Source organism: Bos mutus, chromosome 8, assembly GCF_027580195.1.
Source record: "Bos mutus isolate GX-2022 chromosome 8, NWIPB_WYAK_1.1, whole genome shotgun sequence".
In the NCBI taxonomy this organism is placed as follows: Eukaryota; Metazoa; Chordata; class Mammalia; order Artiodactyla; family Bovidae; genus Bos; species Bos mutus.
In genome coordinates this window covers 63,752,215-63,778,475 of record NC_091624.1, presented here as the reverse complement: position 1 = coordinate 63,778,475, position 26,261 = coordinate 63,752,215, and the positions used below count along the sequence as shown (strand labels likewise).

Below are 26,261 nucleotides of genomic sequence, written 5' to 3'. Positions count from 1 at the left end.
TAAGAAGAGATGGCAAGAATACACAGAAGAACTGTACAAAAAAGATCTTCATGACCAAGATAATCATGATGGTGTGATCACTCACCTAGAGCCAGACATCCTGCAATGTGAGGTCAAGTGGGCCTTAGTAAGCATCACTACAAACAAAGCTAGTGGAGGTGATGGAATACCAGTGGAGCTATTTCAGATCCTGAAAGTTGATGCTGTGAAAGTGCTGAACTGAAAATGCCAGCAAATTTGGAAAACTCAGCAGTGGCCACAGGACTGGAAAAGATCAGTTTTCATTCTAATCCCAAAGAAAGGCAATGCCAAAGAATGCTCAAACTACCACACAATTGCACTCATCTCACACACTAGTAAAGTAATGCTCAAAATTCTCCAAGCCAGGCTTCAGCAATATGTGAACCATGAACTTCCAGGTGTTCAAGCTGGTTTTAGAAAAGGCAGAGGAACCAACATCCGCTGGATCATGGAAAAAGCAAGAGAGTTCCAGAAAAGCATCTATTTCTGCTTTATTGACTATGCCAAAGCTTTTGACTGTGTGGATCACAGTAAACTGTGGAAAATTCTGAAAGTGATGGGAATACCAGATCACCTGACCGGCAGGTGATCTTGAGAAATTTGTATGCAGGTCAGGAAGCAACAGTTAGAACTAGACATGGAACAACAGACTGATTCCAAATAGGAAAAGGAGTACGTCAAGGTTGTATATTGTCACCCTGCTTATTTAACGAGTACATCATGAGATATGTTGGGCTGGAAGAAGCACAAGCTGGAATCAAGATTGCCAGGAGAAATATCAACAACCTCAGATATGCAGATGACACCACCCTTATGGCAGAAAGTGAAGAGGAACTAAAAAGCCTCTTGATGAAAGTGAAAGTGGAGAGTGAAAAAGTTGGCCTAAAGTTCAACATTCAGAAAACGAAGATCATGGCCTCTGGTCCTATCACTTCATGGGAAATAGATGGGGAAACAGTGGAAACAGTGTCAGACTTTATTTATTTATTTATTGGCTCTAAAATCACTGCAGATGGTGACTGCAGCCATGAATTTAAAAGATGCTTACTCCTTGGAAGAAAAGTTATGACCAACCAGGTAGCATATTGAAAACAGAAACATTACTTTGCCAACAAAAGTCCATCTAGTCAAGGCTATGGTTTTCCAGTAGTCATGTATGGATGTGAGAGTTGGACTGTGAAGAAAGCTGAGTGCCAAAGAATTGATGCTTTTGAACTGTGTGTTGGAGAAGACTCTTGAGAGTCCCTTGGACTGCAAGGAGATCCAATCAGTCCATTCTGAAGGAGATCAGCCCTGGGATTTCTTTGGAGGGAATGATGCTAAAGCTGAAACTCCAGTACTTCGCCCACCTCATGCAAAGAGTTGACTCATTGGAAAAGACTCTGATGCTGGGAGGGGTTGGGGGGAGGAGAAGAAGGGGACGACAGAGGATGAGATGGCTGAATGGCATCACTGACTCGATGGATGTGAGCCTGAGTGAACTCCAGGAGTTGGTGATGGACAGGGAGGCCTGGCATGCTGTGATTCAAGGGGTCGCAAAGAGTCAGACACGACTGAGCACCTGAACTAAACTGAACTGATAAGTTCACTGAAAGTGTGTCTTGCTTGGTTGAAGTAATTGAGGCTTATATACTGCATACATGCTGAATTATTATTTTAACATATTTTTGCTTTTTATTGTCAGTATATCATTGGGAATTTTTTTGCATCTGTTGTTTGGTTACTAAGTCATGTCTGACTCTTTGCGACCCCATGGACTGGAGCACTCCAGGCTTCCCAGTCTTTGCTCAGATTCATGTCCACTGAATCGATGATGCTATCTAACCGTCTCATCCTCTGCCACCCCCTTCTCCTTCTGCCTTCACTCTTTCTTAGCATCAGGGTCTTTTCCAATGAGTCGGCACTTTGCATCAGGTGGCCAAAGTATAGAAGCTTCAAATTTAGTCCTTCCAATGAATAATCAGGATTGATTTCCCTTAGGATTGACTGGTTTGATCTCCTTGCTATCCAAGGGACTCTCAAGAGTCTTCTCTAGCACTACAATGTGAAAGGATCAATTCTTTGGCACTAGGCCGTCTTAATGGTCCAACTCTCACATCCGTACATGATCACTGGGAAACTCATAGCTTTAACTACATGGACATTTGTCAGCAAAGTGATGTCTCTGCTTTTTAATGTGTTGTCTAAGTTTGTCATAGCTTTTCTTCCAAGGAGCAAGCATCTTTTAATTTCATGGCTGCAGTAACCATCTGCAGTGATTTTGTACCCCAAGAAAATAAAATCTGTCACTGTTTCCACATTTTCCCATCCCCCCCCCTTTTTTTTTTGCCATGAAGTGATGGGACTGGATACCACAATCTTAGTTTTTTGAATGTTGAGTTTTAAGCTAGCTCTTTTATTACTCTACTCTTTCACCTTCATTAAGAGGCTCTTCAGTTCCTCTTTGCTTTCTGCCATTAGAGTGGTATCATCTGCGTATTTGAGGTTTTTGATATTTCTCCCTACAATCTTGATTCCAGGTTGTAATTCATCCAGCTGAGCACTTTGCCTGCTATACTGTACATAGAAGTTAAATAAGCAGGGTGACAATATACAGCCTTGATGTACTCCTTTCCCAATTTGGAACCAGTCCATTGTTCCATATCCATTTCTATTACTTCTTGAACTGCATACAGGTTTTTCAGGAGACAGGTCAGTGGTCTGGTATTCCGAACTCTTTAAGAAATTTCCAGTTTGTTGTGATGCACACAGTCAAAGGCCTTTGCATAGTCAATGAAGCAGAAGTAGATGCTTTTCTAGAATTCTCTTGCTTTCTCTATGATCTAATGACTTTTGGGTATTTGATCTCTGGTTCCTTTGTTTTTTCTAAATCCAGCTTATACATCTGGAAGTTCTCGATTCAAGTACTGCTGAAGCCTAGCTTGAAAGATTTTGAACATTACCTTGCTGGCATATGAAATGAACACAATTATGCAGTAGTTTGAACATTCTTTGGCATTGCCCTTCTTTGAATTGGAATGAAAACTGACCTTTTCCAGTCCTGTGGCCACTGCTGAGTTTTTTGAATTTGCTGACATATTGAGTGTAGCACCATAACAATATCAGTTTTTAAGATTTTAAATAGCCCAGATGGAATGCTATTACCTCCACTAGCTTTGTCTATAGTAATGGTTCCTATAGCCTACTTGACTTCACACTCCAGGATATCTGGCTCTAGCTGAGTGACCACACCATCGTGGTTATCTGGGTCATTAAGACCTTTTTTGTATAGTTCTTCTGTTGTGTATTCTCCACCAGGGAAGCCCCTTGCATCTGTATTATTATTATTTATTTAATAATTATATTACAGAGGCATTGGGTTATAATAATTTTCACTGTCTGTGTATCTGTTTTTACGTATATGTGTGTGTATTGTCAGGTTTTAGTATGAGGATTGTGGTAGCTTTGTAGAAATAAAGAGGTGTCCATTGTTTTCCATGCTCTGGAACTCTTAGCACAGACATTATATGTTCTTTGTAAGCTGGAAAGAGCTTTGTCATAAAATTCTCTGTGTGCTATCTAATATGGTATAATAAGCACCTTGAATGTGGTTAATATGACTGAGGAGCTGAACTTTAAAATTTTATCTTTATTTTAAATTTAATTTCTCATTAAAAATTGATACTTATCTTCAGTGTTGCAGTCTTTTAAAGACAACCTGGTTATGTGAGTCTATGTTTTGTAGATTATGTAAAGTCAAAATATATAGATTAAGTATTTCTAAAGAAAATTTATCAACCAGATTGAAATATATTTTAAATATAAAACATACCTTGGATTTTAAAGACTAAATATGAAAAAAAGTAAAATTAAAAATTTTTATGTTGATTTTATATTGACATAATCTTTTACCATGGCCACCTATGTTGATAAATAAAACATGTCATTAAAATTAATTTTACTGTTTTATACTTTTATGCTTTTAGTGTAGGTATTAGAAAACTTAAAATTATAAATGTGGCTTGCATTTGTGATAGGCATTTTATTTCTATTAGACAGCATGGTTCTGAACCATGAGCTTCCCTAAATGGTTAGTAAATTTTCCTTAGTTTCTCATAGAATTACTGGTTCATTCAGTTTTCCTATATCTCCAGAATAAATTTTGATCATTTATATTTTCCTGAAAAGTATTTGTGTCAAATGTATGAATGTAGTACTTTACAAAAATTTTCTTCCTCCCTCCCTCCTTTTTTTTTTTGATAATGGTAAATGGTAGATCAGCTCTGGGATATATTAATAAGTTCTGTTTTTGTGATTTTTAATTAACTTTATATCTGCTTTGATTTATTGATTCAAAAATATTTTTGGAATCATCAATTTACTTTTTCTTATTTGTAGGAATTACATTTTTCATTTTCTCTTCTGATAAAAATCCCTATTTTTTAATAAAAAGATATCATCAAAGAATAGAAAAGTCAGTATTTATTTTATTTTTTTATTCCACAAACTTTCCTGCACAATATTGTCTGGCTTCTAATTGTCTAGATACATTTTCTGTAAGTATTTTCAATATTTCATGTTCCATGAAACATTTATTTTCACTAATGTGAAAATATATGAAAATAATGTTTATTGCATAAAACAGGTTATTTTGTTCACATATATTTCATTTTTCCTTGTCTTTTCTTGCTTTACAATCCACTTTTATAGAGAAAGCAATCACACTCTACTTAAAAAGAATAAACAGTAGAAAATAATGTATCTAGCATTTAACATGTTCCAGGGATGGGCTAACTTCTTAATAAAATTAAGAATATTTGATCTTCACAGTCACTTTGTGAAGTATGTACTGATGTTAGCCTCAGTTTGCAGATGTGAAAACCAGACCAAGAGAGATTGAGACCCGTCCAAGGTTTCTCACCTATTGTGCATGGACTCATAAGCCCCATGTGAGAGATCATTCTGTTAGTGTTTCATGCACAATACTAGAAAATATGGCAGACCTCTTTACAATGGATGTCTAGCATCAGAACATCAACATAGTTCATGCTAAGACTCCATTGTCAGGCAGTTATCACATGCAGTTATATTCACTGTTAATAAACTGCCTTACGATGTACTCCTGTTGTGTTCTGGGCTTGGGTTCCGTATAATAGCCTAACAAAAATCTCTCATTCATCAGCACTGAGGTGCTTTCTATAAACAATTGTTTCCCTTAATCATTTTGTGGGGGTGAACAGAAATAGACATCAATTATCCATTTTTAATACCCTGTATCTTAAAATTAGAATTTTTGAAGTCTTACTTATATCTATAGAATGGCAGAAAAGGAGAAATTTCATGCAGTTTATTTCTTTGGACAAACAAAGACAAATCTCTGTCTTTACCCCTAATCTGTATCCCATTTGGTGTCAAATACCCTTTAAATTTAGTTCAGCTATGGGATAGTCCCTTGAAAAATTTAGACATTTAATAACAACAAATGGCCATGGTTCATTAATTTATCATTTCTTTCTTTCTTTTTTTTAAAGATAGTGTTTTTGGAAGAAGCATCCCAACAAGAAAAGCTGGCCAAAGAATGGTGCTTCAAGTCGTGTGAAATAAGAGAACTGAGCCACCAGTAAGTCAGAGTCAACTTCTTCCCTTTTACTTGATGCTATTAACTAGTCTCAAATGCTAAGAACCTGTCTTGAGAGACAGAGAGGTCTTTCTTTTTCTTTGAGGATGAGATGGGCAAGAGAAGGTAAATAGAGAACATGGAGCTGAAAGGTGAAAACTTTGAGAACTAGAGGCTTCCATCATTCACTTACTTCTTCAGCAAATACTTATTGCATTTATTATGTGCAAGAATAGGATCTGGAGGTGAAAATGATATACAGAGTATTGGTGCTTACTGGGTTTATGGTCCATGCCGAAGAGAGAGCATAAACAAGTGCACAGATAGGTAAGCATGACAGTGATGCCTTCTGTAAAGGAAGTAATTAGGGAGCATGATAGAGATGAACTAGTGGGAGGTGAGACGAGGTTTAGGGAGGAAAAACTCTGACAGCGCGCATAAGGAAGTTGTTATTCAATCTCTCAGTCATGTCTAACTCTTTGTGATCCCATGGACTGTAGCACACCAGGCCTCCCTGTTCCTCACCATCTCTCAGAGTTTGCTCTAACTCATGTCCATTGAGTTGGTGATGGCATCCAACCATCTCATCCTCTGTCATCCCCTTCTCCTCCTGCCTTCAATCTTTCTGAGCATCGGCATCTTTTCCAAGGAGTCAGGTGGCCAAAGTATTGGACCTTCAGCTTCAGCTTCAGCTTCAGCATCAGTCCTTCCAATGTATATTCAGGGTTGATTTCCTTTAGGATTGACTGGTTTGATCTCCTTGCAATCCAAGGGACTCTCCAGAGTCTTCTCCAGCACAACAGTTTAAAAGCATCAATTCTTTGGCACTTAGCCTTCTTTATAGTTCAATTCTCACATCCGTACATGACTACTGGAAAAACCATAGCTTTGACTATATAGACCTATCTCCAAAAGAGCACTTAAGCTACGATTTTATCTTCCAACTACGTTAGTGGTACAGGGCTTCCCAGATGGCTCAGTGGTAAAGGATCCACCTGCCAATGCAGAAGGGTGGGTTTGATCCCTGATCTGGGAAGATCCTCTGGAGAAGGAAATGGCAACCACTCCAGTATTCTTGCCTGAGAATATCTGCAAATCAATCAATGTAATACACCACATTAACAAATTGAAAAATAAAAACCATACGATTATCTCAATAGATGCAGAGAAAGCCTTTGACAAAATTCAACATCCATTTATGATAAAAACCCTCCAGATAGAAGGCATAGAAGGAACATACTTCAACATAATAAAAGCCATATACGATAAACCCACAGCAAACATTATCCTCAATGGTGAAAAATTGAAAGCATTTCCCCTAAAATCAGGAACAAGACAAAGGTGCCTACTCTCACCACTACTATTCAACATAGTTTGGGAAGTTTTGACCACAGCAATCAGAGCAGAAAAAGGAAATAAAAGGAATCCAGATTGGAAAAGAAGAAGTAAAACTCTCACTGTTTGCAGATGACATGATCCTCTACATAGAAAACCCTAAAGACTCCACCAGAAAATTACTAGAGCTAATCAATGAATATAGTAAAGTTGCAGGATATAAAATTAACATGCAGAAATCCCTTGCATTCCTATACAATAGCAATGAGAAAACAGAGGAATTAAGGAAACAATTCCATTTACCATTGCAATGAAAAGAATAAAATACTTAGGAATAAATATACCTAAAGAAAAAAAACCATATATATAGAAAACTATAAAACATTGATGAAAGAAGTCAAAGAGAACACACATAGATGGAGAAATATACCATGTTCATGGATTGAAGGAATCAATTTAGTGAAAATGAGTATACTACCCAAAGCAATCTATAGATTTAATACAATCCCTATCAAGCCACCAATGGTATTTTTCAGAGAACTAGGACAAATAATTTCACAATTTGTATGGAAATACAAAAAACCCTGAACAGCCAAAGCAATCTGGAGAAAGAAGAATGGAACTGGAAGAATCAACCCACCTGACTTCAGACTATACTACAAAGCTACAGTCATCAAGACAGTATGTGGCACAAAGACACAAATATAGATCAATGGAACAAAATAGAAAGCCCAGAGATAAATCCACGCACCTATGGACACCTTATCTTTGACAAAGGAGGCAAGAATATAAAATGGAGAAAACACAATCTCTTTAACAAGTGGTGCTGGGAAAACTGGTCAACCACTTGTAAAAGAACGAAACTTGAACACTTTTTTTACACCATACACAAAAATAAACTCAAAATGGATTAAAGATCTAAATGGAAGACCAGAAACTATAAAACTCCTAGAGGAGAACATAGGCAAAACACTCTCTGACGTAAGTCATGGCAGGATTCTCTATGACCCACCTCCCAGAATATTGGAAATAAAAACAAAAATAAACAAATGGGACCTAATTACACTTAAAAGCTTTTGCACAACGAAGGAAACTATAACCAAGGTGAAAAGACAGCCTTCAGAATGGGAGAAAATAATAGCAAACGAAGCAATGGACAAAGAATTAATCTCAAAAATATACAAGCAACTCCTGCATCTCAATTCCAGAAAAATAAACGACCCAATCAAAAAATGGGCCAAAGAACTAAACAGACATTTCTTGAAAGAAGACATACAGATAGCTAACAAACACATGACATGATGCTCAACATCACTCATTATCATAGAAATGCAAATCAAAACCACAATGAGGTACCATCTCACACCAGTCAGAATGGCTGCTATCAAAAAGTCTACAAACAATAAATGCTGGAGAGGGTGCAGAAAAAAGGGAAGAATCTTACACTGTTGGTGGGAATGCAAACTAGTACAGCCACTATGGAGAACAGTGTGGAGATTCCTTAAAAAACTGGAAATAGAACTACCATACAACCCGGCAATCCCACTGCTGGGCATACACACTGAGGAAACCAGAATTGAAAAAGACACATGTACCCCAATGTTCATCACAGCACTGTTTATAATAGCCAGGACATAGAAGCAACCTAGATGTCCATCAGCAGACAAATGGATAGGAAAGCTGGTGTACATATACACAATGAAATATTACTCAACCATTAAAAAGAATGCATTTGAATCAGTTCTAATGAGGTGGATGAAACTAGAGCCTATTATACAGAATGAAGTAAGTCAGAAAGAAAGACACCAATACAGCATATTAATGTATATATATGGAATTTAGAAAGATGGTAACAATGATCCTGTATGCAAGACAGCAAAAGAGATACAGATGTAAAGAACAGACTTTTGGATTCTGTGGGAGAAGGCAAGGGTGGGATGATTTGAGAGAATAGCATTGAAACATGTATATTACCATATGTGAAACAGATCGCCAGTCCAGGTTCAATGCATGATACACGGTGCTTGGGGCTGGTGCACTGGGATGACCCTGAGAGATGGGATAGGGAGGGAGGTGGGAGCGGGGTTCAGGATGGGGAACACATGTACACCCATGGCTGATTCATGTCAATGTATGGCAAAAACCACTACAATATTGTAAAGTAATTAGCCTCCAATTAAAATAAATAAATAAATTTTTTTTAAAAGAAATGGGAATACTTTTTTTTTTAATTCAAAGATTTTTGTCTGGGTTTAGGCCAAGTGTGTTTCCAAAGTCAATAAAACTTCCAAAGTCAACCAAATAGTTTTCATTCTACAAACACTTTTAGGGTTTAGAATAATGTAGTGAGAACACTAAATTAGGAATCAGAACACCTGGCATGAATCCTCACCCTACAGCTTTGCAGCTGTTAGATGGAAAGCAGGCACTTCCCCTCTTTGAGCTTATCTCCTGGGCTGTTAGCAAAGGATTGTCCTAGATGGTGTAGATACCTCATCCATTGAAGCACATCTGTGAACTGTGTTTCCCCTAAGGCTTTGAGGCAGAAAAGCTGGTGACAGTCCAGAGAGATGGGGGACTGGCCCTAAAGTTTTATTGCACTTTACATTTATAATCACATCTCTTACCTCCTTCTCGCTGCCTCTCATGGGCTTAGAAGTATGCAGCCAATAGGCATGTGGATGAATCAGTGGTCATGGAGATCATTTCACCTCTGGTGTTACCATCTGCTTCCTCTTGGAGCATTTTCACCAGGATATATGTTGAAGAACAATTGACATTTATAAGTCACCTTCTTGCATGCTTTTATCATGAAGGATCAGAAGAAGCTTTGGGAGTGAATGAGACGGAGGTTGAGAAAATGAGAGGATGGTGGAGTGTTTGGAGGATGTGGATCGAGGTGAATGCATCTGTGGGTTTTATATCCTCTTGTTCCCTCTTTACGAGGCTTCTCTTGGAGTTAAATCCATCTAACAAATGTACATTCCAGGAGACTTATATGCACTACACATAGAAAAGTGACAAGGGAAGAAAAAAATTAAATCAGCACAGTGTGGATTTTTTTTTTTAATGAAAATTATAATTGGAGCACTCAGCAGTGCTTTGATAGGAGTGGATCAGACTGTGACCATGCACCAGACAGACATGGCAGAGCCAGGATTAGAGTGAGACATTCACCTTGAACACAGGAATTTAAAGGTGGGGAGGGCAAAAACCTTAATAATCAAGACAAACAATAGTGTACTGCAGTATTTTTAAAAATCAAAATTAATGCAAAAACTCCACAATGAACAAATACCAAAATTTTTAATAAGTACAAGATGTTGTTATCATACCCTTGCATTTCTTTGTGCAGCGAAAGAGTGGTTTTCAAACAGCCTGGGGTTCCCAGGCCCTTGAAACCATCACATCCCCTGCAGGGCATGTTGATGAGGGTAGTAAATAGTGTGAGGGCAGACAGATTGGGTAACTCAGACTTTTAAATAGAGAGTCATGTGTCTTGATTGTAGGGTAGGGCTTTTACTAGCATTTTCCAGTTGATTAAAAGACAGGTGAGTGTTCTGATAAATGTACATAGGAGCACATATTGTTCTTTTTCCTCAGGTTCTGATCAGGCCTAGCCAGCACTCCAGATTTAGAATGTGAAGTTGATGGTTTTTATCAGGGGAAAATTGAGATTTTTATAAGGAAATTAGGATAGTGATTAAGTAAAGTGAAAAGAGGACAGTGGAAGAGAATAATAGGATGAGAAAGGAGAGCTTTTGCATCTTATCCTGCTTCAGCCTCCAAACCTCTCTGCTTTGCCTCCAGTTTGACTTTTGATGATAATGGTTTAGCTACAAGTGACGTCTTGAGTGGAGAACTGAGTTCTAAGCTTGGCTGGGCCACTAATGAGATTGCCATCCTCAAACTTCCTTTTGTTCTTTGTTTAGTGAGTAACTGGGCTCGGTGACTGCTTATCTCAATGCAGCCCTGACAGTCCACATTCCTGCATGTACTGCTTTCTGTATTAACCTTGAACTCTAACTTTGATTAAGTGAATGTTTCTATTAATAAGCATTTCATAATACTTTGTTTCCTAAAAAAGGATTGCTAGGTTTTCCGGATGAAAGTTAAACTTTTGATATGATAAATCCTCACTCCCTGTTGCCTCTGAAGACATTGTCCCCTGCCTTATGTCCTTCTTCCATCTCTGCTGTCTTCATAACATGCTCAGGTTTCTCCTACATGGGAAACAAAGTGACTTTCACTCTTCCCCTATATTACCATTCTAACCTTCACTACCAAAGAGTTTTTGTCCAGTCATTTCTGTCTCCACTTGTCTTTCCTATTCATGGCTTCCTTGTCAGCATCTAGGACAGTAACTAAGACATACTTGGACTGGGTAAGTACTTTGGTAATGAAGTGCTTGCCCATGTGAAATCAGGTGTCTCCCCAGTCACTGTATGGAGTGCTCTCTCAGGGTCCTGACTCTTGCAGTTTTTGACACTGGTCACTGTCCTTCCCTTCACTGCTGTCCTCGACACCTCTCTATCATGAGTCTCTATCTTCCCGACAGTGATTGTGCCTAGATTGAGCATGGCCTTCTCTTCCTTAATCTTACTCTTTTAAGTGGAGGGTACTGCTCAAGGCTTAATTTTAGCTTTGTTCTTTCTTCTACAGAAATCTCTTATACCACCAACTTCTAGGGATACCTAATCAGGGGAGACTGTCAGATCTGAATCCCATTTATAACTCTGTGACCTCTTATCCCATGTGTTCAATCGTTTTTTGGAGACTTGGAGGTCATATTTTGTAGGCTTAGTATGACATTGGCCCTCCCTCATAATGGATTTTCCTGATAAGTTCTCTGTACTTTATGTCATATGTTCAGCCTCACATGCTCAAAAACTTACTCTCTTTGACTCCAGAGCTGAAGTTGAATGATTACTTTTTTCCAGCTATTTAAATTTCCCCAGCTTTCGGTTTACTCTTTTGTGGCTGGGGATCACAGTACTACTTCATGTGTTTATTGTGAGTATTATATCATCTTCACAGCTACTTTTCTGGGTGCTTTCCATTACTGAGGCACTGTGTTTACAAATGCTAACTCAATCCTCACAACAGCCCTATTGTGAAACTACTATCTCCATTTTACATGGGGAAATTGAGTCACAGAAAGGTTAAATAATATGTTGAATATACCACTGCCATTTTATGGTGGGGCCTAAATTCAAAACCAGGCAGTCTTAGTCAAGAATGTATATATGTAACCCCTATAATAAACTGCCTTCCACAAATGATATACTTAGAATGCTTTGACTCTTTCCTCTCCTCTACTAAGGGGCTTCTCTGGTGGCTCAGAGGGTAAAGCATCTGCCTGCAATGCAGGAGACCTGGGTTTGATCCCTGGGTCAGGAAGATCCCCTGGAGAAGGAAATGGCAACCCACTCCAGTACTCTTGCCTGGAAAATCCCATGGACAGAGAAGCCTGGTAGGCTACAGTCCATGGGATGGCAGAGTCAGACATGACTGAGTGACCTCCTCTCCTCTACTGCTGCTGCTGCTGCTAAGTCACTTCAGTCGTGTCCGACTCTGTCTACTACCTAGAGCTAATAAAAGGTCAAGTTCTTTCCCTCATACTTATACTTTTCCTTTATTCAGAAATGCTCTCATGCTTGACAGATTGAAAGGGTGTCCCCATGCATGCCTGTCACCACCAGATTTATCTTCCTGAACCCAGGGTTCAATATGTCACAGTTCTGCCAAAGAAAATAAAAAACAGAGGGTCAAGTATTCTCATGATTCCCTCCCTCCTAGCTACAGAGTAACAAATATATATTAATTCACTAAATTGAGTATTCAAACACTTTTCTTTGGTTAACTTCACACCAAGCCATTCCAATTTAGGGCTGTCTCTCCCCTAGCAGAGTTTCATTTTTTATTTTCTGACTTCTAAATAATAAGATAATTTACATTCATCTCATTGCATCTACTCTGGGTGGAATAAACAATTAAATCACTGTCTAGAGAAAACATGATTTAAAGATATGGAAAATGACTAAAGATGTTATTAAATTCTTTTCTCCCTATCTTAATTTCCAGTGAGTTCTTCATGCCTGGGCTGGTCGACACACACATCCATGCCCCTCAGTACTCCTTTGCCGGGAGTAATATGGACCTCCCACTTTTGGAATGGTTGACCAAGTACACATTTCCTACAGAACACAAATTCCAGAGCATTGACTTTGCTGAAGAAGTATATACCAGAGTTGTTGTAAGTATCTTGCATATGAGTATTGGTGTATTATATTCAGTCATCTATAGAAACATCCATTTCTTGGGGGCAGATTTAAGTTATTAAAAACAGGCAGTTAAGACTATCATGGACTACAGAGATGTTTTTAGTTCTTTCACAGCTCAGTGAGTTTGTGACCACTTCACCTACACAGCTAGTCACTAGCCAAGAAACACCTGAATCTAAATCCTCAAATCCCCCTGGGTTCTCATTACTCTTTTTTTTTTTTTTTTTTTTTTACTAAATTTGGGTTTAATGCATATGTGTATTCCTTTACTCCTGCCAACCCACAGTGCTATTCTGGGTACCATATGGAATAGCTGTGTAACCTTTGGAAAGTTCTGTGACTCACTTTCCCCATCTGTAAAAAAAAAAAAAAAAAAAATAATGACAGCACCTACTTCTTAGGATTGTTATGATAATTAAGAAAGTCTATACTTGTTAAGCTCTTAAAATAGTGCCTAACATATGTATTTGCTCTAAGAAATATCCAAGGAAATCTAAAATTAAAATTAGTTAGAAGGATATCACATTATTTTGGTAGCTTTTAGGATGGTCTCCTGTTGCAAGGCATGTGGGAATGTGGTGAATATTAGCCCACTAGAGGGAACTATGGAGCTAATTCAGTCTGAGGACAGTGGCTGCAGTGTGTGCCAACTATGGGCTGGCCAAAAAGCTTGTTTGAGTTTTTCCATAACATCTTACAGAAAAACATGAACAACCTTTTTGGCCAACCCAGTATATACTAAAGGCCCTGAAATACCCTTCCTTTCACTCTCTGAGGAAAACCAGCTCCCATTATCTGCTCCAACCCCAAGCCCAAGCGATTCAGCAGCCAGAGATAACTTCTGCATTTGAGAATTAAAGCTGCAAATATCTTATCTAACCACTAACTCTTGTCATGTAGAACACTTAGTCTGAGCATTCCTGCATTTTTGTTAGACCCATTGATGGGTTTTCTCTTAAAGTAGTGTTGTGATGGTGATAATATAATAAGCCTTATACAGTGACCTAGCCTTCCTGCCAGTTTCCCACATCTTGCAGCATCCAAGCCTTGAACAGTAAAAGCAAGTGTTGTCATTTATATATTTGCCTTGCTTAGTTATAAATTCAGTGTAATTGTGGATTTTACATATTTAGCATGGATCCACATGACACCAGGAAAACTGAGGACTAAAGCTGTGTAGGAAGTTGCTAGTGCATTGTGTTAATGAATCGTTTTAACCACACCAAATCTTTTATTCTCAAAATTTATTTTTGCCTTGCATTGTTCTAAAAAGAGATATCTTAAAATTGCATTGTGTACAAGAGAAGAAAATGAGTCATGAAATCAGAGCAAAGGAAAAAATAAACCAAGAAAAATGTATACTATGGGGGTCCATGCATTTGTTAGAATCTGTCACAAATTTGGCTTTAACTGAACCAGAGAGGGAAATCAAATATTTGCTGTCAGTGAGTACAAAATAGGAGAAATAGGTGTTACTCTCAACAAGTATTTTCAGTGTACATATCCTCTGTTTCTGATTGTGAGCCAGGCCCATAGACTTTAAGAGTTGGATGAGCTGAGAGTACAATGGACATCTGGTTAAGAAAGTTGAGATTTGCTAATTAGAATCTGTCCCTTAGGCTGAAGATCACCTGTGGCAATGCAAACCAAGGTGCTGAGGCAGTACTCATAAATCAAGACATTTTTTGTTTTGTTTTTTTATTGTCTGCCTCAGAAAACAGTCCTGGATCTATAAATAGGCAATCAAGACCCCAGAGTTTTGCACAGTAATAATTTAATCTGAAAAGAATTTAAAGTATATGTTAGCAAACATCTCTTGAGATTGTTAAGAAAAAAAATTCCAATAAGTCAGTCCTAGAATATCTCCCTTTAAACATTGCAAACTGGGTAAGAGATTGAAATTTCAAATTGGACTTTGGACTGGAATGAAATAGAAAGACTGGAAAGTTCAGGAATTGGTATACTATATAGATTAATATGAGTCAAAGGACAGGAGAATGAGATTCTTTGTAAATATACTAAGACAAACTGGTTGCAAATATTCTGGATAATGGAATGAATATGTTTACTCTATGGGGTTATTGAAAATTCAGCAGATGAATTCAGTTAATTCCAAAGAGGTATCAAATAATTAAAGTACAAGGTAAAAAGACAAGAGGTCAGGGCCACTCTATTCCCCTATTTTAGCTTATGGAAATTATATAATCTGATAAGGGGCCTGTTGATAGTGGCTTTGAAGCTCATGGGCATATTAACTTTTTTTTTTTTTTTTTTAAATTAGGGTCCAGTGGCTAAGACTCCAAGCCACCAATGCAGGGCGCCCAAGTTTGATTCCTGGTCAGGGAACTAGATCCCACATATCTCAACTAAGAGTTTGAATGACATAAGTAAAACTCAGCACAGCCAATTAAATAAATATATACATAAATAAATATTTAAATTAAAAAAAATTTTTTTAATACCAAAAACATTATATTGGGGTATAGCTGATAAACAATGTTGTGGTAGTTTCAGGTGAACAGAGAAGGAACTCAGTCATACATATACATGTATCAATTCTCCACCAAACACCACTCCCATCCAGCCTGGCATATAACATTGAGCAGAGTTCCACATCCTATACAATAGGTCTTTGTTGGTTATCAGTTTTAAATATAGCAGTGTGTACTTGACCAAATTCTTTAACTATCCCTTCCCTCCCTGGCAACCGTAAGTTCGTTTTCTAAGTTGGTTGAGTCTCTTTCTATCTTGCAAGAAAGATTATTTCTTTTTTGATTCCACATAGAAGGGATGTCATATGCTATTTCTCCTTCTCTGTCTGACTTACTTCACTCAGTGTGACACTTACATACTTCACTCAGTATGACACTCTCTAGGTCATCCATGTTGCTGCAAATGGCATTATTTCTTTTTTAATGGCTGAGTAATATTCCATTGCATATATGTACCACATCTTCTTTATCCGTTTCTCTGTTGATAGACATCTAGGTTGCTTCCTTGTCTTGCTATTGTAGACAGTGCTGCAATGAACATTGCAGTGCATGTATCTTTTCAGGCCATGTTTTTCTCTGGATATATGCCCAGGAGTGGGATTGCAGGGGTATATGGTAGCTCTATTTTTAGTTTCTTAAGGAACCTCCATACTATTCTCCATAGTGGCTTAACCAATTTACATTCCCACCAACAGTGCAGAAGGGTTCGCTTCTCTCCACATCGTCTCCAGCATTTGGTCATATTAAGTTTGCAATCTATTTTGAGCTCAAAAGGCTTGGTTTCGACAATTCTTATCAAGAATTACAAGCTGGGGAAAGGTTGGGCAACACAGCCACAATTTTGATGTTATTGCTGCTAGATTTCTTTATAAATGGGAAAAATACAAAATTGATCATTAATGGAAGAGCCCTCTCAAAAGCCTATGAGAACCAGGGTGGAACAGGGACCTGGGACACCCAAACACAGAACATGTGAAGAACAGCAGCTGCATTTTAAATGGCTTATCCAGTAAGATTTTAAAACCGGATTTGTTCCTTACTTTTTAAATTACATACAGAAGGCACCCACATTTGGCTGAACTCAGTGGGTTCCAATATGAGTAGCTTTGTGGGTTCCTCCTTCTATTCTTCCTTGCCTCTCTTCCTCCCCCACTTTTCCCCCTACCCCACTCCTCTGTGAGCTCTCCTTGTCCTGTCCCTTAAATATAATTTGAGCCAATTCTTGAACTTTCTAGTCTCTCTAGTTTGTTCCAGTCCAGTATGAAACGGCAGTTGCTCATCTAGAAGCCTTTCTATTTGAGAACCTTTATCCCCCCTGACTCAGAGAAAGGACTTGCTCCTGGTGTCTGGTAGTATTACTTCCACTGTCATCATAGCTAATTAACTGAAATTTTCCATTTGATCTCTTCTTCAAGCCCGTTTTAGAAAGGTGTTTAAAGTGTTGAGAATTTAGAAAATGTCAGATTACACTTCTGTTTTGAGTTTCATTTTATTCTGGTTAGTAAATGTAACTTGTGTGGTTATGTTTCTTGGTAATCGGATGGATGGATGGTTTAGTCACTAAGTCATGTCCGACTCTTGCGACCCCATGGACTGAAGCCTGCCATGCTCCTCTGTCCATGGGATTATCCAGGCAAGAATACTGGAGTGGGTTGCCATTTCCTTCTCCATTCTTTAGTTCAGTTTAGCTCAGTCGCTCAGTCGTGTCCGACTCTTTGCGACCCCATGAATTGCAGCACGCTAGGCCTCCCTGTCCATCATCAACTCCCGGAGTTCACTCAGACTCACTTCCATCGAGTCAGTGATGCCATCCACCCATCTCATCCTCTGTCGTCCCCTTCTCCTCCTGCCCCCAATCCCTCCCTAACAAAAGGTCAATTTTTATGATTATTCTGTACACTTTTAAAAAGACTTTTTTGTCTGTCAAAATGACTTTTGAAAAAATATCTATTAGATTAAATTGTGTTACAAGTCTTCTATTAAGTGTTACAAGTCTTCTATCATTTTCCTCTAGTCTCCCATTTAATAGGATAAGAAACCTAGTCTTCTCTTCTTCAAGACAGAACCTCCCTCACCATGTCCTGTGTTATATCATGTGAGATTTTAGTTCCAATTTTTTTTTCACCATCTAAATTTAAAATGTTTTAAATTTGGATGCCCAGTCTTTCTTTTGGATTCATTTTCTTAGGATATAGACAATGATAATCTTTCCCAATAAAGTGGGTGATAATCCAAACCCTTGAATTACCAAAAATTTGTTTTGACTCTTGAATGATGCACTTTAGCTCTACAGAGAATTCTTGATTTGCTCACCAGCATCCAATGTACTAATGTAAATCTGATTTTTTTCCTTTCTAGTTAATTTGCTGTCCTACAGGATTTTCTTCATCCTTGTGTTCTGCAATTTCACTTATAGATCTGTTCTTTTTTTTTTCAGCTCATTTCTTTAATATAGTATCATTTCCATTTTGGGAAATAAATCTTTCTCATGCACACATGCTCATTCAATTTCTCTGCCTCTCACCCGCCCCCTACCCCACCCCCACCCGCCATTTCTCTTGCTCTTAGTATATTTTCCTTTCCAATGTGCTCTTTCTTTTGGTAGCTCTTGTTAGAAAAACAGTGACATTTCTGTATATACTTTTATGCTACATTCTTAGAGAATGCCAGTATCCCAACTTTGCAAGTCATTGATTCACTCTTGCTGCTCAGTAGCCTGTTCCTCTTTCAAGGATACTGTGTCCTGTTATATACATGTAGCAATGCTAATTTTAGATAATTTTATGCCTCTGATTGTTTTAGTTTGGTCTGCTTCCTCATGTGTTCATTCAGCAATATTCACTAAGCCCTGGCTTCCTTGGTGGCTCAAATGGTAGTGTCTGCCTGCAATGCGGGAGACCTGGGTTCAGTCCCTGGGTCAGGAAGATCCCCTGGAGAAGGAAATGGCAACCCACTCCAGTACTTTTGCCTGGAAAATCCCACGGATGGAGGAGCCTGGTAGGCTACAGTCCATGGGGTCGCAAAGAGTCAGACACAACTGAGTGACTTCACTTTGCTTCACACTAGGATGCAAGCACTTTCCTGGTAGATGGAGATTGAATTCGATGCCTCTGTCAAAGGTGTTAACTTTCCTTTTCAGCATATGATTCTGGCAGAAAGCTAGTGCATCCTTTTCTGTAGCAGACAGGTTCTAAACATCCTTTACTTACAATCAGACATATTTTATTTCATGTGCTCAGTTCAGTCTCTGTCATGTCCAACTCTTTGCGACCCCATGAACCGCAGCATGCCAGGTCTCCCTGTCCATCACTAACTCCCGGAGTCTACCCAAACTCATGTCCATTGAGTCAGTGATGCCATCCAACCTTCTCATCCTCTGTCGTCCCCTTCTCCTCCTGCCCTCAATCTTTCCCAGCATCAGGGTCTTTTTAATGAGTCAGCTCTTTGCATCAGGTGGCCAAAGTATTGGAGTTTCAGCTTTAGCATCAGTCCTTCCAATGAACACCCAGGACTGATCTCCTTTAGAATGGACTGGTTGGATTTCCTTGCAGTCCAAGGGACTCTCAAGAGTCTTCTCCAACACCACAGTTCAAAAGCATCAATTCTTCAGTGCTCAGCTTTCTTCACAGTCCAACTCTCATATCCATACATGACCATTGGAAATACCATAGCCCTGACTAGAAGGACCTTTGTTGGCAAAGGAAAGTCTCTGCTTTTTAATATGCTATCTAGGTTGGTCATTTCATGTGCTAAGTGTCTTAAAATTTGAAAAAACTGACATAAAAATCCAGTTTTCCTAATTCTGTTGATCTTCAAGATAAACCAACATCACTGATCTCTTACAATTGGCTGAAGCTGAGTAGAGGCTGCTAGGATAGGGCATGTTCTTTCCTATTGTCTTAAGTCCAAATTATTTTCTTCCTGCAGACATTTACATTTCTAACCCAGTCCCATTCTAGTCAAAAGAGTCCCCTTATTTCATAAATGAGGAAACTGATGTTGAGAATGTAAAGCAGTTTTCTCAAGGTCACACAGGTCATATCTGCAAGAAGCAAGAACTCCATGTAGTTTTTCTCTGCACTTTAAAAAGCTTCTGCTGTGTGTGGGGGTTGGGGGGTATATGGGCTATCTCTGTACTTTCCTACCAATTTGCTGTGAACCTGAAACTGCTCTAAAACATGTTTTAAAATTTAAAAAGAAGAAGAAGAAAAAAAGCTTCTGCTTAAGACAGACCAAACTCAGGTAAATCAGTACTTTTCCAAGTGTCCAAACAAATCAGGCAATATCAGTTGTGATTTGTTTCTCACAATCTTCCCATTCTTCTGTTTCATTCTGGGTGGAATTGTCCCTCATACTATTGTCATCGGGGGATTCCCTTTGCTTCTCCTCTGTGTTTAATTCCCATTTTCTCAATCTGGGAATTCTTTTTCTTTTCATCACTCTCACATTTTGTTAAAAGCACATTTTCTAGGAAATTCCTAAACTCTGAAAGCAGAAAAACATTTAAGACTTCGTATCTAATCATCTCTCTATTTGACTTTCACGCTTGACTGATAATTTACCAGGGTATAAAATTCTACATTAAAAATGATTTCCCTCCTTAAATCAACTATACTTCAGTGAATAAATAAAAAGTAAATAAAACAACTTTCCTCCAGAATTTTGAAGGCATTGTTATGCTTTCAGCATCACTGGTGATAACGTTAGTGCCACTGTGATTCCCATCATTTGTCTGTGATGGTTTTCTTTCTGTGAAAGCTTTTAGTATCTTGTCTTTATTTGTAGACTTAATAGCTTACAGTTATATGCCTTCCTTGGTTTCTGTTTTTCATTCACTGAACTGAGCATTCTATGAGGAGTTTAAGTTTGGAGACTAATATTATTTCTCAGACAATTTCACCTCCTTCCTTTCTTTTTTTAAAAGAAAACTTTTTTCTTCAGAACTCGTATTCTAAATGTTGAATTTCCTAGACTGAGCATATTTTTCTTATCTTTTCATCCTTGACTTTCATCTTTCTTTCCTGAAAAATTCTCTTCTAATTTAACCTTCTGTTAATTTCCATATTTCATTTTTTAGTATTTTTACTTTTGGAGAGTTCTGTTCTCTGATTTCCACAGCATTCTGTCTTTTTTTTATGTGTGTGTGGATATGATATCTTCTTTTATTTCTCTGAGATTGTTAATTAATTTTTTTTAATCAAGCTTCCTCCTGATGCTACAGATTGGCTGTTTCCTCCAACATTTCTTTCCAGATTCTTTCTTCCTTTCCCTCTCCCCTTTTTTTATGGTAGCTTTCCACCAGTGTCCATTGAACCTTAAATGTACAGTAGTATTTGCCTGTGATGCTCTAAGACGTTGATTGAAAAAGATGAGGTCACACTGGTTGCCTGGTAAGCTTCATTATAGGGTGAACAGTGAAGGCAGTGAACAGCCATTCTACGTGTGGATCCTAAATGTCATTGTGAGGACATCTGTCTTCTAGAGCCATTTATCTTCTCTAGAAAGAAGTCCTTCAGTCCTGCCAAAACTGGTGGAAGTAGTACCCGTGACATTTTGGGGAAGATGACCATGGGTCCCAGAGTCAGCCACCTGTCTACTTAAGCCTCTTCCTTTCAGCCTGTGCCTCACCTTGTCCTTTTGGGCTTATATTCTCTAAATACTATCCAATTTCTGCAAAGAGTAAATCTCTTTTGCAAGGAACTGCTGATTTCAACAGGAAAGAGTCCTGCCAAGGTTTAATCATCTGTATACACACTTTCAGCCAATTCCCTGTTAACAACCACATGCTTCTCTCTTTTTCCAAGTTGCCTCCAGGTTTTTATTCATGTTTTTTTCTTCTGTGAAGATGTTAAAATATTTCCTCTGCTCATGTCTCCTCTCTTCTCATGGGTTAATAAATGTTACACTCCATTACATTATTTTAGTGGAAATTTCCTGAGGAAGAGAGATAGATACATGTGATCAATCTGCCAGTTTGAACTACATAGCTGGCTGAATAATTTTATCCTGTAATTTCTAGAAAAAATGTATTTATTCTTTCCCAATAAAGCTTGCATATCGATAAACAATCCTAAAAAGTCAGGAATTAGTATCACATTTTATAAATTCTGCAACATAGAACCTTGTGAATCTAGGAAATCAAAAGTTCTAACATTTTTGAAATATGAATACTTTTGCCATTTACCTTAATTACATTTCATCTCAAGATGGCATTTCTTTAAGTAAAAACATCTCAAAATTGAAAACCAAAATTCCATCTTCATGTGTATATGCCATGTGACTTTTCTGGGCACAGGCAATTCATGGTTTTTGTGATTTATTTTTAGAGGAGAACACTAAAGAATGGAACAACCACAGCTTGTTACTTTGGAACAATTCACACTGACTCATCACTGCTTCTTGCGGAAATTACAGGTGAGGAGATAAAAGGATGATTTACGGGCACATGAAGCAGACAGGCGGACCATGATGGCAGGGACTTTTACTTATGAGCAGTCCTGCTTTTTAACTGCTAGAATTTGAGCACTGCACGTCTTGCAAGTGATTAGGTATTTGTGTATTACAATGGCCCTTGAACTTTTTCTATTGTTTAAGTAATTTGATTATTTACTTTTTGTTTTTGGTTGTAGGATGATGTAAATAGGTCTGTATTAGTTTAGGGCTTTTGGGAGCAGATTTACTAATTCTAGCAATGACCACAGTTTATTCTAATCAACAGATAGTTCTTGGCTGTTGGCTAGACTCAGGGCACTGTGCTAGATGCTGGGAACAAACACAGTAAAATGGAAAATAGTCTCTGCCCTTGAGGAACCAGATAGGATTAACTGATTAATAGGTACACACATTGATTAATGGTCTTCCTTCATGGCTTAGTGGTAAAGAATTGGCCTGCCAATGCAGGAGAGGTGGATTCGATCCCTGGGTCAGGAAGATCCCCTGGAGAAGGAAATGGCAACCCACTCCAATTATCCTGCCTGGGAAATCCCATAGACAGAAGTCTGGTGGGCTACAGGCCATGGGTTCACAAAAAAGTCAGACACAACTTAGTGACTAAACAACAACATAGATTAATAACTTCAGTAACAGCTGTAGTGTTCTTACTAGATGTCTGGTATTGTGCAAAGCACTCTACACGGATTAGTTCAGTTTAGCTGTAAATAGCCTTCTGGGACAGTTATTCATGTCCCTGTGTTACAGATGGATAAACTGATGCTCAGAGAAGGTATGCAACATTCCCAAGTCACACAGCTAGTCGGCAGAGCTGAGACTGGATTTAGACTGATGATTCCAAAACTTATACCCAGCACATTGCCCACCACATAGCAGGTGCCAGTAAATACTACTGACTGATGTGCTGACACTACTGTTTGCAGGCCAAGGTAGTGTAAGCCAAGGACCTCAAGTGTGACACTGAAAGTAAGTATTGTGAATTTTGGAGGAGACAGAATGAAGCCAGAATTGGATCATCTGGAAACGTTTCACTGAAGGAACCTTTAAACTGGACTTTCAAGGGAGACAAGGAGAGAGGAAAATGCCTTTAAGACAGGAGAAGTGACATGAGGGTATGGGTATGGGGTCAGGAATGTCCATAGAGGATTCAGGAAGCAGGGGACAGAGGAGTTGAACTAAAGGGAAGGATTCATTGCATGGTGAGATGGAAGAAGTTGGGCTGAGGGGATGATTCAGACTGTGGAGTGATTCAGATATGCATCAAAGACTCAAAAAAGATTTTGAGCCAGATAAGGTATGTGATGAAGGTGGTGATTTAAGGAAGAGTAATCTAATGGCCAGGTATTACAATGAATTACAGGGGAATGAGAGATGTAGAAAGACTTCTGAAAGACTCTTATGACAGAGGTAGAGATATTAAAATAATGAACATTGCCTCATGTAGCATCAACTTTCTAACTGAAATAGAATTCCTCTAGCACCTCTGATAAGCATTAGGTTCTTCAGTGCTGAGAACTTCTAGTAGGATTAAGCAAAATTCCCCACAGGTAACAATATTGGCAGTGGAAACAGTGAGGGACTTTATTTTCTTAGGCTCCAAAATCACTGCAGATGGTGACTGCAGCCATGAAATTAAAAGACACTTGCTCCTTGGAAGAAAAGCTATGACAAACCTAGACAGCATATTAAACAACAGAGACATTACTTTGCCAACAAAGGTCTGTCTAGTCAAAGCTATGGTTTTTCTAGTAGTCATGTACGGATGTGAGAGTTGGACTATAAAGAAAACTGAGCGCCAAAGAATTGATATTTTTGAACTGTGGTGTTGGAGAAGACTCTTGAGAGTCCCTTGGACTGCAAGGAGATCCAACCAGTCCATCCTAAAGGAAATCAGTCCTGAATATTCATTGAAAGGACTGATGCTGAAGCTCTAATACTTTGGCCACATGATGCGAAGAACTGACTCATTGGAAAAGACCCTGATGCTGGGAAAGATTGAGGGCAGGAGGAGAAGGGGATGACAGAGGATGAGATAGTTGGATGGCATCACTGACTCGATGGACATGAGTTTGAGCAAGTTCTGGGAGTGGTGATGGATAAGGAGGCCTGGCGTGCTGCAGTCCATGGGGTCGCAAAGAGTCGGACACGACTGAGCGACTGAACTGAACAATACTGGCACTGCTACAGTTAAGAATAGTGACAGTATCTTTTCTAAGCCCTATGTGCCAGACACTTTATATACATTATTGGGTACATTCCTCATAACCTTGCACATAGTAGAGGACATTGCACACATCTGAGTTTAGACCTTAAGCAAATAATATCCTTCATCCTGGGTGTAAAGAGATATTTTACGTCAGGTGCCAATGGGAGAATCTTTACTACTTACAGAATTAACTGGCTTTTTAAAAAAATTGTTCTTAAATGGTATGATGATCTTTTATACCCTCACTTATGTTTTCATAATGATTTTAGTTTAAAATGTTTTTAAAGGGCTCAGAAAAGTACATTTTAGGAAAGAAACATGACTTGAAATTGTTTCTGTGTTTCTTATAGAAAAATTTGGGCAGCGGGCATTTGTGGGCAAAGTTTGCATGGATTTGAATGAGACTGTTCCAGAATACAAAGAAACCACTGAGGAATCAATCACGGAAACAGAGAGGTATGTTTGTCTTGATTTATCTTATGGATGGAGTTACAGATGGAGAGAAGAAACCCCTTTAACCCAGGCAGAATGTGCACATATGTCGCTGACTAGGTTTGTCTAACTTTTATGAAATTGACCTGATCCTTAGGAAAATGTTGCATGTCAATACTATTTTTGTATGTCAAGTTATATTTGAAAGCCTCTGGGTACGTACTATACTTTAGGAAAAGCAAATCCCTTTTTAAAATGAAGGATTTTTAAAAAAGTGAATGATTTGCCTACTTCATTATAGATCTGGGCTTCTCCTGTAGGTTAAACTTGTGTTGAGTGTCTGTGGCCTGCTCATTAAATTACTTTTGGTTATAGGTCATCCTATTGCTTGAGATCATGAGCTTTTGTTATATTCTTTTTATTTTACATGGGGATATGCTACTGATGCCATAGGTACTTTTTCTATTTGTTTATTGGCTGTGATAGGTCTTCATTGCTACACTTGGGCCCTCTGGAGTTGTGGCGAGTGAGAGCTACTCTTTGTTGTAGTGTGCAGGCTTTTTATTCTGGTGGCCTCTCTAGTTTTACAGCATGGGTTCTAGGGCATGCAGGCTTCAGGAGTTGTGGCTCCTATGCTCTAGAGCACAGGCTCAATAGCTGTGGTGCACAGGCTTAGTTGCTTTGCATCGTGTGGGATCCTGCTCCCCAGATCAGGAATTAAACCTGTGCCTCCTGCATTGACAGACAGACTCACCACCACTGAGCCACCAGGGAAGCCCTTTTTCCTACATTTCTTTAATGGCTTTCTCATGGTACCTTGAGGCTTTCACAAGGAACTGTGTTGTATGACACTCAACATCCAAGAAATACAGAAGGAAATTCTTTAGCTTTATACCTTCCTTAAGACCAAATGTATCCTGATGCAAAGTTTGAGAAGTCCAACTTTTCTCCACTCCTCAGGCCTCCACCTTAAGCGTGTCCTCTGAAAACAGTGGTTTAGAGGTTCCTATGTGCCCACAGAGAGAAGGAAGCACACATTTTCCCCTTAGCATTTGGCCATATGCTCAACTTTTCTAGGAATCTGTGTTTGTGGGAATGTGCTGTGTGCTAAGTTGCTTCAGTTGTGTCTGACTCTTTGCGACCCTATGGACTATAGCCCTCTAGGCTCCTCTGTCCATGGGATTCTCCAGGCAAGAATACTAGAGTGGACTGCCATTTCCTTCTCCAGGGCATCCTCCCAACCTAGGGATCGAACCCAGGTTTCCTGTATCTCCTGTGCTGGCAGGCAGGTTCTTTACTACTAGCGCCACCTCGGAGGCCCTGTTTGTGGGAATAGTGAACCCTAATTCACATTTTATTACTAAACAAAGTAACACCAGAAGGCAGGAGGCTATAATTCATAAATATTTCCAGCCAAGGCAGAAGTAGTCATTTCATAGGCCATG

The 26,261-nt window shown here is 38.7% G+C and overlaps 1 protein-coding gene across 1 annotated transcript in view; it reads left to right on the top strand.

The window, feature by feature from the left end:
• Positions 1-26,261, top strand: part of GDA (guanine deaminase) — a 127,257-nt gene that overhangs the window by 65,386 nt on the left and 35,610 nt on the right. The window contains exons 2-5 of the mRNA XM_005887843.2: positions 5,532-5,620; positions 13,037-13,208; positions 22,055-22,142; positions 24,735-24,840. Of these exons, the coding sequence (XP_005887905.1) occupies positions 5,532-5,620; positions 13,037-13,208; positions 22,055-22,142; positions 24,735-24,840 (455 nt within the window). The remainder of the gene's footprint in view (positions 1-5,531; positions 5,621-13,036; positions 13,209-22,054; positions 22,143-24,734; positions 24,841-26,261) is intronic.